A 16673-nucleotide genomic window follows, 5' to 3' on the forward strand; every position below is an offset into this window, starting at 1 on the left:
AGTATGCCGTACAATATGGGCTATAGCCCACGGTCCAAAATGATGAGAAACGAGGCTAACTTTTTTTTTCAAAATTTCAAAAAACATGGGCTATAACCCATCGTTTTTGTCATTTCGTCATTTTTTTCAAATCCTCAAAAATGATGAAAAACGGCGCGCTATAGTATGCCGTACGATATGGGCTATAGCCCATGGTCCAAAATGATGAAAAACGAGGGTAATTTTTTTTTCTAAAAGTCTAAAAACAGACGTCTAAAACACGTCTATTTTTAGACGTGTTTTAGACGTCTATTTTTAGACTTTTAGAAAGAAAAAAAAATTGACGTTTTTTATCCCATTTTTAGACACACGTCTAATAGCCGGCTATTGCTCAGTGGGATGGTCAAAAATGATGAAAAAACAAGGATTCAAATTTTCTTCTTCAAAAAAAAAAAAGAAGGCTATAACCCATCGTTTTTTTATTTTTTTTCAAATCCTCAAAAATGATGAAAAACGGCGTGCTATTGCATGCCGTACGATATGGGCTATAGCCCATGGTCCAAAATGATGAAAAACGAGGGTAATTTTTTTTTCTAAATTAAAAAAAACATGGGCTATAACCCATCGTTTTTTTTATTTTTTCATTTTTTTAAAATCCTCAAAAATGACGAAAAACGGCGCGCTATAGTAGGCCGTACGATATGGGCTATAGCCCATGGTCCAAAATGATGAGAAACGAGGCTAACTTTTTTTTTCAAAATTTCAAAAAACATGGGCTATAACCCATCGTTTTTGTCATTTCGACATTTTTTTCAAATCCTCAAAAATGATGAAAAACTGCGCGCTATAGTATGCCGTACAATATGGGCTATAGCCCACGGTCCAAAATGATGAGAAACGAGGCTAACTTTTTTTTTCAAAATTTCAAAAAACATGGGCTATAACCCATCGTTTTTGTCATTTCGACATTTTTTTCAAATCCTCAAAAATGATGAAAAACTGCGCGCTATAGTATGCCGTACAATATGGGCTATAGCCCATGGTCCAAAATGATGAGAAACAAGGATAACTTTTTTTTTCAAAATTTCAAAAAACATGGGCTATAACCCATCGTTTTTGTCATTTTGTCATTTTTTTCAAATCCTCAAAAATGGTGAAAAACGGCGCGCTATAGTATGCCGTACGATATGGGCTATAGCCCACGGTCCAAAATGATGAGAAACGAGGCTAACTTTTTTTTTCAAAATTTCAAAAAACATGGGCTATAACCCATCGTTTTTGTCATTTCGTCATTTTTTTCAAATCCTCAAAAATGGTGAAAAACGGCGCGCTATAGTATGCCGTACGATATGGGCTATAGCCCACGGTCCAAAATGATGAGAAACGAGGCTAACTTTTTTTTTCAAAATTTCAAAAAACATGGGCTATAACCCATCGTTTTTGTCATTTCGTCATTTTTTTCAAATCCTCAAAAATGATGAAAAACGGCGCGCTATAGTATGCCGTACGATATGGGCTTTAGCCCACGGTCCAAAATGATGAGAAACGAGGCTAACTTTTTTTTTCAAAATTTCAAAAAACATGGGCTATAACCCATCGTTTTTGTCATTTCGTCATTTTTTTCAAATCCTCAAAAATGATGAAAAACGGCGCGCTATAGTATGCCGTACGATATGGGCTATAGCCCATGGTCCAAAATGATGAAAAACGAGGGTAATTTTTTTTTCTAAAAGTCTAAAAACAGACGTCTAAAACACGTCTATTTTTAGACGTGTTTTAGACGTCTATTTTTAGACTTTTAGAAAGAAAAAAAAAATGACGTTTTTTATCCCATTTTTAGACACACGTCTAATAGCCGGCTATTGCTCAGTGGGATGGTCAAAAATGATGAAAAAACAAGGATTCAAATTTTCTTCAAAAAAAAAAAAAAAAGGCTATAACCCATCGTTTTTTTATTTTTTTTCAAATCCTCAAAAATGATGAAAAACGGCGTGCTATTGCATGCCGTACGATATGGGCTATAGCCCATGGTCCAAAATGATGAAAAACGAGGGTAAATTTTTTTTCTAAATTAAAAAAAACATGGGCTATAACCCATCGTTTTTTTTATTTTTTCATTTTTTAAAAATCCTCAAAAATGACGAAAAACGGCGTGCTATAGTATGACGTACGATATGGGCTATAGCCCATGGTCCAAAATGATGAGAAACAAGGATAACTTTTTTTTTCAAAATTTCAAAAAACATGGGCTATAACCCATCGTTTTTTTTTCATTTTCGTTTTTTTTATTTTTTAAATATTCATAAATGATGAAAAACGGCGTGCTATAGTATGCCGTACGATATGGGCTATAGCCCATGGTCCAAAATGATGAAAAACGAGGGTAATTTTTTTTTCTAAATTTCAAAAAATAGACGTCTAAAACACGTCTAAACCCACGTCTATTTTTAGTGGCTATAGCCCATGGTCCAAAATGATGAGAAACAAGGATAACTTTTTTTTTCAAAATTTCAAAAAACATGGGCTATAACCCATCGTTTTTGTCATTTCGACATTTTTTTCAAATCCTCAAAAATGATGAAAAACTGCGCGCTATAGTATGCCGTACAATATGGGCTATAGCCCACGGTCCAAAATGATGAGAAACGAGGCTAACTTTTTTTTTCAAAATTTCAAAAAACATGGGCTATAACCCATCGTTTTTGTCATTTCGTCATTTTTTTCAAATCCTCAAAAATGATGAAAAACGGCGCGCTATAGTATGCCGTACGATATGGGCTATAGCCCATGGTCCAAAATGATGAAAAACGAGGGTAATTTTTTTTTCTAAAAGTCTAAAAACAGACGTCTAAAACACGTCTATTAGACGTGTTTTAGACGTCTATTTTTAGACTTTTAGAAAGAAAAAAAAAATGACGTTTTTTATCCCATTTTTAGACACACGTCTAATAGCCGGCTATTGCTCAGTGGGATGGTCAAAAATGATGAAAAAACAAGGATTCAAATTTTCTTCTTCTTCAAAAAAAAAAAAGGCTATAACCCATCGTTTTTTTATTTTTTTTCAAATCCTCAAAAATGATGAAAAACGGCGTGCTATTGCATGCCGTACGATATGGGCTATAGCCCATGGTCCAAAATGATGAAAAACGAGGGTAATTATTTTTTCTAAATTAAAAAAAACATGGGCATCGTTTTTTTTATTTTTTCATTTTTTAAAAATCCTCAAAAATGACGAAAAACGGCGTGCTATAGTATGACGTACGATATGGGCTATAGCCCATGGTCCAAAATGATGAGAAACAAGGATAACTTTTTTTTTCAAAATTTCAAAAAACATGGGCTATAACCCATCGTTTTTTTTTCATTTTCGTTTTTTTTATTTTTTATTTTTTTCAAATCCTCATAAATGATGAAAAACGGCGTGCTATAGTATGCCGTACGATATGGGCTATAGCCCATGGTCCAAAATGATGAAAAACGAGGGTAATTTTTTTTTCTAAATTTCAAAAAATAGACGTCTAAAACACGTCTAAACCCACGTCTATTTTTAGTGGGATGGTCAAAAATGATGAAAAACGAGGATTCAAATTTTCTTCAAAAAATCAAAAAACATGGGCTATAACCCATCGTTTTTTTCTGAATGACGAAAAACGGCGTGCTATAGTATGACGTACGATATGGGCTATAGCCCATGGTCCAAAATGATGAGAAACAAGAATAACTTTTTTTTTCAAAATTTCAAAAAACATGGGCTATAACCCATCGTTTTTTTTTTTTTTTTTTTTTTTCAAATCCTCATAAATGATGAAAAACGGCGTGCTATAGTATGCCGTACGATATGGGCTATAGCCCATGGTCCAAAATGATGAAAAACGAGGGTAATTTTTTTGTTCTAAATTTCAAAAAATAGACGTCTAAAACACGTCTAAACCCACGTCTATTTTTAGTGGGATGGTCAAAAATGATGAAAAACGAGGATTCAAATTTTCTTCAAAAAATCAAAAAACATGGGCTATAACCCATCGTTTTTTTCTGAATGACGAAAAACGGCGTGCTATAGTATGACGTACGATATGGGCTATAGCCCATGGTCCAAAATGATGAGAAACAAGGATAACTTTTTTTTTCAAAATTTCAAAAAACATGGGCTATAACCCATCGTTTTTTTCATTTTTCATTTTTTTCAAATCCTCATAAATGATGAAAAACGGCGTGCTATAGTATGCCGTACGATATGGGCTATAGCCCATGGTCCAAAATGATGAAAAACGAGGGTATTTGAGACATTTACAATGGGGCTCAATGGCAGAATAAAGAAGCAGAGTGAAACTCTAAACAAAATAGTTTAATCGTACAGTAAATGTACCTGTCAGGGTCACTAACAGAATAGTTACAATTGTTGACAGAGGTACATACAATTCTCCAATAAAAAATAAAAAATTACGTTTTCTTCTTCTTATTATCATCTTTTTATCACATTCCAGTAACAGATAATTACAATTAAAGGCATCACTGATTCTTACATACAGCAATAGGCTACTTTGTACACTCCTGAAATAAATTGTGCATCACATCATTGTAAACGAGCAAACCTCATGTACCTACAGACTACAGAGTGACAGGTGCATTGGAGAACAGCCGAGAGCCCATCGACAGGTATATACACACACTGCCTTCAAATGCAAAGTTTAACTCCAATCACAACGTTTTCATCCAAAGACCTTCACCAGGTTATCTTCAGATGACCCTGACGAAAGGTCTCCGGACCCAAACATCGAGGGTTTGGGTCTGTACAGGGTCTGTACTTGGTCCCTTTCCTTTTTTCCTTCTACGTCAAATCTCTTGAAAATAGCAGACTTTCACCAAAATGTTCGTATATTTTGCTAGATGTTCATGTGGTTAAACTTTGTATTTGCATTTGAAGACACTGGAGACCTACTTACTTGTGCCACAAAATATGCTCCTCAAGTTTTTTATTTTATTTATTGTCGCTTTTTAATGACAGTAAGCAGTAAAATATTGCATTCTACAAACTTTCTGAAAGGGTAATGTATTGTGCTCTCAAACAATTGGCTCTGTATTTTACCTTATTTAAAAAGGTGAAAAAGGTTGAACGCATTTTCCTTCCAGATTTGCTAATATACTTAATAAACTATGTATAATGATGCTATCTATGCATTATAAATGAAAATATCTATAAATCTATCTAATCATTGGATAGATGTCACTGTTGTGTGACCATTTATGCTCTAAGGAGAGGTTGCTGTCGGGTACAGCTGGAAGGAAAGGAAGGAAGGAAAATGTATTCCAGATAATTCATGATAAGATTACCCTATACTAGAGTACTGAAGTCCTGATGTTACAGGGTTACAGAAGTATTTTTTCTATTGAAAATCCCATAGGGAAATCTGAGATTGCATCATGTAAGAACTGTGTTCCAAAAATAAACAAATCAGCCCCGTGATTCTGTCAGGTATGTATTGTTTATTTATAATATTGAGTTACGGTACATTTGATAACTGTGTTTGGAGATAATTTTAAAATTGTGTCACGCTTAATACTTAGTACTTATTTGTACCTTTTCACCATCAGTTGATGCTTCATATATATATGACAAAAATCACTGGGCACATTTTTGGGACACAGTTCTTATTTGATGTGATCTAAGATTTCCCCATGGGATCATCTTCAATACAAAAGATTACTGTGTGACCTCTAGCAGTGATCAGACTAGACCAGTGGTTTTCAACCTTTTTCATATCAAGGCCCATTATTTATTTGGCATTTGATCCACAGACCACCATTAACAATAATGTAATAATGTACGGGTTCATTTGGTTTCATTTTACTCACTCAAGAGTTAAAGATCGATTAGGGTCCATTTGTTTACCAACTCTCCATCATTTAACTGGGGACCACCTGGAACCCCCTCAAGGACCACTGGTGGTCCCCGGACCACTGGTTGAGAACCACTCAGTAGACAGTTCTCTATTTTGTGCTCAATGCAAATGTCCTCCCACCCTTCTTCATTTCACCATGATCTGACTAATAGCTTAACTTCACTGTCACTGAAATAGAACCTAGAGACGTTATGAAGAATCTTTAGATATTCATTTTCAAAGTAAAGATGTCTTAAAGGGGCATGGTAAGGACATCACTAAAATTACAACATTCATTGTGCATGAAATACGATACAAAGCTAACAGCATGGTAGCAATGTTTGGGAACAAAATATGAACCTAACATTTGCTGGTATTAATCTGTGGTGTGGTATGATATCTATCTAACATACATTTTAAAACAACATGTATGAGTGGTTTGGTTTCAAAGTGATTGCATACAAATGAACAATTGAAAGCTGCAAGCAAAAAGGCTGACTTCACAGTATAAATCATAAGGCAGCACACCAGAACACAGACATCTTATATCAAATTGGCACAAATTTGGGACACCGCTGGCAAAGTTTCATGACAACAAATACAAAGAATGTTTTTGTTCTTTTTACATATTCTCATTTTCACATTCATGAATAACCTATGGAACCAAATGGGGAAAACACAGCAAAGCAGTCGTTTCTACAATAGACCGGGCAGCGCACGCCCCACTCCTCCGCCTCCCCGTCTCTAATTTCATTAAAATTGCAAAAATCTATCTCTATTTTTTGTGTGTGTTGACTGGGCAGAAGAGCAGGGAGGCGGAGGGGTGGGGGGTGCGCTGCCCTGTCTAGTGTAGAACCGACTGCTTCGCGAAAACACCAGTGGTATCCAAACACATTCTGTACATATCACGTCTGGAAACGTCATAGGGATTCGAACCGAGAGGTGCCATCAACGTCTGTGGACGTCCTAGCGACGTCCAAACGACACGGCGCGAGATAAGAATATTCAGAATTATTCCTAATTTTTTTTGGCATTTCGCTTTTCGCTTGCCGTATGCTAACGCTCTGTGCAACTATTAACTTGTCATTGACTCCCATGTTAGCGCGGCGGAAAGAATGACTCGTATCTCCTCATCCAGGGCGCTCTCCGTGGTGTTGAAAGGATCGATATGCTGGCGCTTCATTTCTGCTCCTCATCCGTCTCTCCCGCAAAATATGAACGCTTTTTGGAGCGTATATAAATATATTAAGATGATCGGGGATTGTGAGGTCACTTCGTCAACTTTTTTAAGAAAGTGTTTCCGGTTCATGGCTTTCAGAGTAAAAGCGATCAGACTACTCTGGCACCACGGAGCTTCTTTTTTGATGCACTTCCTGTACTAAATGTGTTAAGATAGTGATTCTCAACCACTGGTGGGCCGCGATGGTTTTGCAAGCGGGCCCTCAAATAATTGGCAAAACACCAAAGATTATAATCATAATTTCACATTAATATATAACAACTTATGCAAAACAAAAAAGTTAAGTTTGAAAATGAGTTTTCTTTGTGACTGTTACAAACTGTGGGTGGAACGCTTTTGAAAATTAAGAGCTGGGGTTGTCAGCTAATCTATGTGCTAGAGAAACCCTAATAATAACATTAGTGTACAGTAAAAGGTATTCTTTATTTTGCTGCTACACTGGATTTTCTCTACTTGTGAATAAGAGGAAATGTAAAATGTCAATGTTTCAATAATTTGTATCAAGTAATATCCACACTTCCTTCACTGTAGGAAAAAGGCAATTCCTTTTTTTCTTTTTTGAATACACCCATCATCCCTCAGCTATTGTTGTTTTTAAAATGTTAACAATACTAAACTACAGCTAGTTTGGTAGCTTCGTAGCTTTTATTATAAAATGTTAACAATACTAATCTACAGCTACTTTGGTAGCTTTGTAGCTTTTATTATAAAAAATAAAATGCCTGTTGTGTCTCTAGCAGCTTCTTGTAGACAGCTGACACTTAGGCCACTGACGCAATTGGCCGCAATTTACAACTCTAGATTTTTTTACAATGGGCTGAATCTAGAGTTGCAATACCCTCCATTCACTTCCTATTCATGTTTTTTGGTTTGTGATCTCCTGGTCTTAAATAGCGTCCCTCCCTCCCTAGGGTGTCGGCCTCTTCTTTGGGTGTCTTACCTGCGCATGTAAGATTCTATTAAACAAGCGCTCCCCCTCACGTCTTGTTTTACGGCACGTTGCAAAAATCAAAATGGCGGCTCGATATTGTCACTCTTGGAATATTTTGGACAGAAAGTAGCTCATAACATCTCTACGGGGGAGTTTTATGAAAAACAAGCTCAGCTGATTGAAAGAGGATAATTCAAGCTTGGACTGCAGCTGCAATGTTGGTGAGTTTAACGTAATTTAAGACCAGGAGATCACAAACCAAAAAACATGAATAGGAAGTGAATGGAGGGTATTGCAACTCTAGATTCAGCCCATTGTAAAAAAAATCTAGAGTTGCAAATTGCGGCTAGCCACTGACCTAACTCAGGCTGCAACAGTACCATTTCTATATGATTATCTTACAGTACCTTGTTTGCAGCCCTCATACCGTAACATTTCTATATGATTCTCTTACAATAACTAACATAAAAAAGATATGTTTCGATATAAAACAAGATATGACAAAAGCAGTTAATTGTATTAAAATCAAATGTCAAAAAGATGACTAGTAGTATCATTAGTAAATTAGTAATTAGCCATTACTGGCAATTAGTAATTGCCAGTGTGAGACCTAAACACTGTGTACACGGGAGTACATTCATAAATGCTGTTTTACCAAGAGTGGTGAAGACATACTGGAAAGCAACAGTGAATGAATGTACACATGTAACCTACAGTATGTTCCACTGAAAACATTGAGTTACACCTTAATTTACAATGGCCTAATTCCAGTGCATTGTATAATTTATGTATACTAATCAGAGGAAATGCAATTTAAGTATATAATGATGATGTTTTTTAATGATGTTATAAGTAAAAGTACCACCTGTTGCATACTGCCCAAACTATTATAACAATTATATTACAGAGTACTTACACAGTGCCTCTCTCCCTCAAAACTCGACCCTTGACCAAAGGTAAATACACAGGCTAACTGAGAAACTGAAATAAGACCATTGTAATGTAAAGTGCTACTTAGGAATCTGTCTGCAGTTTAGTCTGCGGCCTCATGTTGCTCCTTCTCCTCTGGCACGGACATGAAGATCTTCTGACAGAACATGGTGAAGATTTCTGAGGAGAGACAAGCCATCGTGTGAGCCACTCCTGTTGTTTTCCAGCCAGCTCACCCCAGGCTAAAAATCTAATAAGGTCTGAGCTATGAAAACATCGTGTGGAACACCTTGATTCAATTCCATCGCCACCAGTACAAACATTCCAATTGCATCAATACTCAAACGTTTTGTTACTGCACTAATACCTTTCCATGAATTCCACAAGAACCCATCCCCAGCCTGGACTGTGCCAAATAAATAGACAAAAGGCTCTATGAAAACAAGCTCTGCTACTCACCCAGCATCTTCTGGACAACGTGGGGTTTCTTCCACTTGTATCCCAGCAGGTAGGCCGGGATGCCTGTGAGAATGATGCCACTGCCCACCAGGCATTCAAAGGGAGCTGCCCAGAAGGACACCACGATCATGAACACACAGCCCAACACGAAAGTCACGGGGATGAACAGCCAGATCTGGAGGAATTGGAGAAACAAGTTATGTCAAATAATAAGTCTTAAACAATAGATTTCTTTCAGTCTTTGTTTTTTTGTTTGGGAGGGGTCCTTCATTTAGACAGGAATGAAGGGTGATGTGATACTACATAATAGTAATGCTCTTCCACTAGCTCTGAGATTTGCACCCTCTGTGGACATTTTTAAGAACAGCCTTAAAACGTTTCTCTTTGAACAAGCATTTGTAGATTGTTCAACTTGAATTTGCTGATTTATCTTACGACCATTTTTCACTTTTTTAAAATAATAAACCAGTGCTATTGAATTGAATACCCTAACCCTGGCCTGTCTGTGTGTGTGTGTGTGTGTGTGTGTGTGTGTGTGTGTGTGTGTGTGTGTGTGTGTGTGTGTGTGTCTGTGTGTGTGTGTGTGTGTGTGTGGGTTTTACAAATATTGAACCAATGAAGATTATTTAAATAGCGCTAACTCCACTAAACCTCCCAACACCATTGGATCCTCAAATTGCCACGGCCCACGGGTGGTTTGTCTCCCATTGACTAGAATGACGCAGTCAGATGGAGCTGACTGGAACCCTATCTCCACATTGTCAGTGACTGGTGATGACTCATAAGGAAAAGGGGTGAAATGTGTGTTTTCCTCCAGAATCTCAGTCAACAGAAGTAAGAATTCACCAGTGCACATACTGACGTATGTGTATCATTGATTTGATCAAAGTTCTCCTACCTTAATGGGCCTGTGGAGGTCGGGCTTGGTCCAGCGGAGCCAGAGCATGCCAGCGATGGCCATGCCCACACACATCCAGGTGAAGAAGCTGAACAGGTTGATGACTGAGAAGATGTCGTTAGAGATGGCGTACAGCATGGACAGGCAACACTGACAGAAAGGAAAGCTAACGTTAGGCCTGTGCAATGTATTATTAGCACACGAGACATCGTTTTGTATAACTCTGACATAAAGGAAAGCTAACGTTAGGCCTGTGCAATGTATTATTAGCACACGAGACATCGTTTTGTATAACTCTGCCAAATCAAGCGGTCTTCATTAGGAACTATATTTAAAAAGAAAACGTTTATATAATGGGACCTTTAAAAGGACCTTATCGGCGTGTGGCATGTTCAGCCCATCAGTGTTGTTTTCGTCGACTAAAACTAAGACGAAAAATGTTCGTCGACTACCTATTTTCACTGACAAAAACAAATGGAAACTAAATGAAAACTAAGCTACGATGACTAAAACTAAGACTAAATATACTGACAATTTCGTTAACAAATAAAAACTAGACTAAAATGTTAGGAAAGGACTAGTGGACAAGAGATCCAGTATAAGTCATTTTACACTTGGTTGCATGCTGAAAATAGCAGATTGGCTATTTTCAGCAAGTGTAAAAACACTCATTAAGACGGCATCAAGACCCGCCAAAATACATTTTAGTCGACTAAATCAACTATAGATTTAGTCGACAAAAATCTTATGACATTTAGTCGACTAAAACTAGACTAACACTAAGACATTCCAGGTGACTAAAATGTGACTAAAACTAAATGAAGTTTCAGTCCAAAGACTATGACTAGACTAAAATAGAAATTTGCTGCCAAAAACAACACTGCAGCCCATTGTCATTGACTAACTCACAGTATACTTGACATTACTCTCTCAACCACACTCATAGTACATAGTATATACTTTTGTATTTCTACATTGCAGTATTGATACTTAAGTAAAACGTGAGTACTTCTTCCACCACTGGCTACTCACTGTGAAGATCAGAGAGGGAACAGGAGTAAACATGTCAGTATGGACCAATCCCAGAGCAGCAGGAAGCTGACCCTCTCGAGCACCAGCATAGAACAGGCTGTTGAAGGAGAAAGAGGACGACAGCTCATTATGAATGTCCATCAGTCAGCAGGAAAAAGGTGAAGATAAAATATACCATCGACAATCTTAATTGAAGTGGCTCAACAGGTGAGCAATGCCATGATGACATTGTTCAACAAAAACAAATTTTGTTCACACACACTCAAAGGAAGTACAGTACAGTACAGTGGATGTGCAGACGCACGCACGCACGCGACACACACACACACACACACACACACACACACACACACACACACACACACCGTGCTGAAGTGAAGAGTGACCCGTTGACAGCTCCAAAGCAGGACAGGCCAACGAACACAGGAATCAACCAGGACATGACACCCAGGTGGTACTCTCCAAAGCTCTGTCACAACACACACACAATGTCAGCTCGTATTTAGTCAAGCTTGTTGAAATTGAAATTGAAAATGTGTGTGTGTGTGTGTGTGTGTGTGTGTGTGTGTGTGTGTGTGTGTGTGTGTGTGTGTGTGTGTGTGTGTGTGTGTGTTTCTCTGGCTCCACTGTTTATTACTCACCACAGCGACAGCCTCGGACTCAACCATCTCTTCTGGAGAGATGGTGGTGAAGTAGGCCAAGTTGGTCAGAACATACACCACAGTCACTATCGGCATGGAGATGATGATGGACAGGGGCAGGTTCCTGGTGAAGGAAAAGGTTGCAGGTCATTTTCAAGGAAACCCCTCAACTTTGGATTAATCATTTTACATCCATTCAAATATGAGTCGCTAAAAGTCTCAGCGATTTCTTTTCACAAAAGACATCAGCATCGGGTTTTAGGTGAATGCATCTTTCATGCAATGCCATAGCCATGTTCCATCACCTTCGATATGTCACCAAGAGTTAGATAGGTTGATGATATGTGGGTTCTAGACAAAGCAGTCCGAACACTGGAGGGCGTATGCGTTGCATGCTTGTCTTTAATATGCAGCTCTATTATTGTTCCATACCACCATACATTCAGCAGATAAGCAAGCTTAGATAAAGATGTGAACGTAAGTCATTATAAGCATTATACAGTATTTACAGGAGAATCTGTACAATCCTCAACACAACCTTCATCATATTTAAGTCACCTCTCTGGATTGATCATTTCCTCGGTCACGTAATTCAGGTAATTCCTGGAGAAACAAACAAACCAAAAATATATATTGTGTGCATTCTTTAGCAATTGTTGAAAAACATGTTTACTGTTTCACAAGGACACAAATGGATTTGAATTTGTTTTACCGACTGTCATTCTGCCTTACCAGCCTCCAAAAGCAAACAGACCACTGTAGAGAGCTAAGACAATGTTGCCAACTCCCATTTTAGTGCCTTCAAAAGCCAGCTCTGGTGTAAGGTATGGCGTATTACCTGCACGCGGACACACACACGCACACGTGCCACACACACACACACACACACACACACACACACACACACACACACACACACACACACACACACACACACACACACACACACACACACACACACACACACACACACACACACACACACACACACACACACACACACACACACACACACACACACACACACACACACACACACACACACACAGGACGAGTCAGAATGAGTCCAGTAAGAATAGATAGAACAATAGAATAAATTAATAAGAACTATTATTCCTTTTATTATTATTTTTTGCAAGTCTGTTTGCATGTTGACAGACGTGGCATTTTCAAAAATCCCACTATACTGTATCTACACAGCTCCCCTCCAGGATAGAGGATCTGTTTGTGATGTACTGGCAACTTAATCAAGTCCGTTTGAGATGACATTTAAAACATTAAATAAAAATGTAAACACCACTACAAAAACTACAAACCTGGTTCCAATACCACCACTATCTATCTACAGTGGTAGAACAGGTTTCATTGAGGTGAACTCTACAGTACACCACTGTTTCCCAAACAGTGGGTCGCCGACAAATTTGTGGGTCTGTTTATTTTCTTTATTATTATTTCAAAACATTTTCAAAAAAACATTCCCAAAAAAGCAAATTTTATCAAATGATTTTTACCCCCAGTAATTTCATGAAGAAATAAAATAAAACTTCCATAAATTGGCTCATTTGTGAGCATCTGCTGTATTCACTAGTTTGGGAACCACTGCTCTACACAGTCAAATCCTGTCCACTTAACTAATGAGGTTGTTGGCCCGGGCCGGCCTAGCGGTCTGATCACCTAGGCTCCTAATGCAGCCCGACGAGTTCGAGTCCCGTTCCTGACCAACTTTGCTGCATTTATTTATTTGCTGCTCCCCTTCTCTCTCCCCTCATTTCCTGTCTTTCCACTATCAATAAATACAAAAAGCCCCAAAAATATCTTCAAAAACTAATAACAATGTGGTTGCGACTTATAATTGGAATACATGCATACCAGCAGAGGTGCACGAGGAGAGCAACTGGCATCATTGAGGATGCCACCCACCCCTCCCTCTCACAGTCTGATCTCCCTCATGCCATCTGGGAAACGGTACAGGAGCATCAGTGCCAGGACGGAAAGGATGCGGAGCAGTTTCTTTCCCCAGGCAATCAGACTACTGAACTCTAGTATCCCTGGCAGATAGGACATGAACTGATGACATGAACTCTATGTTTAAATGTTTTCCTTATTCCATTTATCTTTTTTATGATCATTCCTGTAGTTTTTTAGGACTTATTTATATTCAGAGTATTGTCTTTCACTTGATATAGGCTATTTATTATTGTATGAGCCTGTGTTTTCTTTTAACTAGGAGAAACGTAATTTCGTTTTTTTCTGCTGCTGCAGTTGGAAAGAATGACAAATAAAGCAATCTTATCTTATTATTATTATACAAATGTGAGACTAAAGTGTCTAAAGTCTAAAGAGAGAGTTGTTCACTACATGTGTTGCGAACCTTTTTTTAATTGCAAAACATGCAATATTGAGCAAAAGAAAAGTCATATAGGGAGGACTTCAGTTCAACCTTTGAGACCGAAGGGGTCCAGTGCTCAGAAAGGTTGAGGTACCCCTGACCTAAAGCCTTCGTTCCACTCCTGTCTCTTTCAGATGGAAATGACTCCTTTTTATGGCTGAGCCATATTTACATGCGTTATCCCCCCTGCATCATTCCTGAAGGAGCCCAGCACCACAACAGCCGGCAAGCCCCCCATGCCCAGTTTCCATGGCAACGCAGCGGTGGAGGACAATGGCTGGTGGGTGTGGTCTGACGAGGGAAGCGTGAAAGATGTACTGTATGTAGCACGCTGTCTTCTTATCACGCTGGTTTCTCAACGTCTGGTGCCAGTTTGGGGTCCCAGAGATTAAAATTTGCATTATGAAACTGGGGGTGGTCCTTGCAATTCAAAAGGTTGAGGACCACATGTGTCTGTGTTTTGTTCATTACATCACTCTTATATGGTGGTCCAAAACATGGCACAAAACATTTTCAGATGGTGGTCCTTGGCCAAATTAGTACATTAATACAAATATAACTAATAAGACTGTATGTGTACACTGTGTGTGTATTTGGTCTACCTGCTCTTCACTTGAGAAATGTCTGAGAAAAGGTCTAACCTCTACTGGTTTTCTGTTTTTTTTTCCTGTTTATTGATAAGCACACTTATTCAGACAGTTATACAACAGAACCGGGAGGAGACTGATCAACATGAACATTTACAGCATACTGTAAATCTACTGGTTTTCATGTGGTACTTCCTTAAGGTCAACATTTCTCTCCAGCGGAGTGGTAAAACTTTCAGCAGAGGACCTGGGATTGAATGTCAGCCAGGTACTAGGAATTTAGTGAAGTAAAGGAAGAGAGTAAGGTGACCTGAATGCAGACTGGAACCGGTTCAACTTTCAAAGCTGGTAGATTGGACTTACCTGTGCCGATCTGGATGAAGCCGAACATGATGATGATAGCGAGTGCTACCAGCTTTGAAGCCGTAAACAGGTCCTGGACCTTGGTGGCTGCTCTCACGCTGATACAGTTGACAAATGTCAGGGAGGCTAGAAGAAGCAGGGAGACGGATTGTTGTCAATGAATCGTCATTGATTAAGTGAATATAAATCAAGTGTAGCTTGTATTGTTTGTTGTCAACATTTTATGGAAGAGAACACATTTCAGCTATTGTTTGTTATGATGATGATACATCTTTAGCAAGACTACTAATACTAATAATATCTACGATTTATATAGCGCTTTTCTAGGTACCCAAAGTCGCTTTACAGAAAGAAGTACAGACATATTTATTAGGAAACAAATTAAAAGGTTTAAAAGGTTAAAAACTAGAAATAAAATCAAAAGAGGGGCAAACAAGAAGGGTGTGTGTGTGTGTGTGTGTGTGTGTGTGTGTGTGTGTGTGTGTGTGTGTGTGTGTGTGTGTGTGTGTGTGTGTGTGTGTGTGTGTGTGTGTGAGCGGGAGGGGACATGGCGGTTGATGAGTTCAGAGAGGTAGAGGGGGGCCTGGTTGTTGAGGGTTTTGTAGGTGATGGTGAGTATTTTGAATTCAATTCTGGACTTGACTGGGAGCCAGTGGAGGTCGCGGAGGATGGGTGTGATGTGGTCCCTGGATCTGGTTCTGGTGAGTAGGCGGGCGGTGGAATTTTGAACATATTGTAGTTTTTTGAGGACCTTGGTGGTATATGCACATTATGGTGACCATTTTGCTCTCACAGTATGTCATACTCGAGGGGGAGAGGGGGTGGGAAACACCATCTCGTGACTGACAAAATAGGGCTGTCACAATTATTACATACCGGTAATCACCTAATTGCATAGCATTATTATTTTCGCATATCACAGATAATATGTGTCCGTGGCAACTGTCAAAGACTTGGTCTTTTCCGTGGCACTGGGACATTTTCGATTTTCTGTTTTTACACACCATTACAATGTTCTAATTTATCATAACACCCACTTACTGAATGTAGAGTCTCCAGCTTTTCTGCAGAATGAGTATGGCAATTATGTATTATGCCACTATGGCACATTAGGAGTCCACTAGTACTAGTGGTTCTCAAATGTTTTATTTGCAAAGACCCCCTTTAACTCTGAGAGTGTTCAAATGGAACCAAATGGACCCGTAAAGTTCCATTTCGTTCCATTTGAACACTCTCAGAGTTACAGATCTGTTATGGTCATTCAGGGCTATCTATATATACACGTTACTGGTAATATATTGTCTACTCATTTTGTATGTCCATGGCAAAAATTGAATGTTGACAA

General features: G+C 38.5%; 1 protein-coding gene across 3 annotated transcripts in view; it reads right to left on the minus strand.

Annotated features, from left to right (window-relative positions):
• Positions 1-4340: 4340 nt before the first annotated feature.
• Positions 4341-16673, minus strand: part of LOC308315817 (large neutral amino acids transporter small subunit 1-like) — a 19402-nt gene continuing 7069 nt past the window's right edge. For all 3 annotated transcript variants that reach the window (XM_080763995.1, XM_080763994.1, XM_080763993.1), the window contains 9 exons: positions 15329-15454; positions 12722-12827; positions 12548-12592; positions 11990-12113; positions 11714-11817; positions 11349-11445; positions 10317-10466; positions 9419-9593; positions 4341-9139 (listed from right to left, as the gene is read on the minus strand). In XM_080763995.1, the coding sequence (XP_080620121.1) occupies positions 9063-9139; positions 9419-9593; positions 10317-10466; positions 11349-11445; positions 11714-11817; positions 11990-12113; positions 12548-12592; positions 12722-12827; positions 15329-15454 (1004 nt within the window). In that variant the 3' untranslated portion in view covers positions 4341-9062. The remainder of the gene's footprint in view (positions 9140-9418; positions 9594-10316; positions 10467-11348; positions 11446-11713; positions 11818-11989; positions 12114-12547; positions 12593-12721; positions 12828-15328; positions 15455-16673) is intronic.

The sequence above is a fragment of the Protomyctophum bolini genome (assembly GCF_963924005.1).
Source record: "Protomyctophum bolini genome assembly, chromosome: 5".
Classification (NCBI taxonomy): Eukaryota; Metazoa; Chordata; class Actinopteri; order Myctophiformes; family Myctophidae; genus Protomyctophum; species Protomyctophum bolini.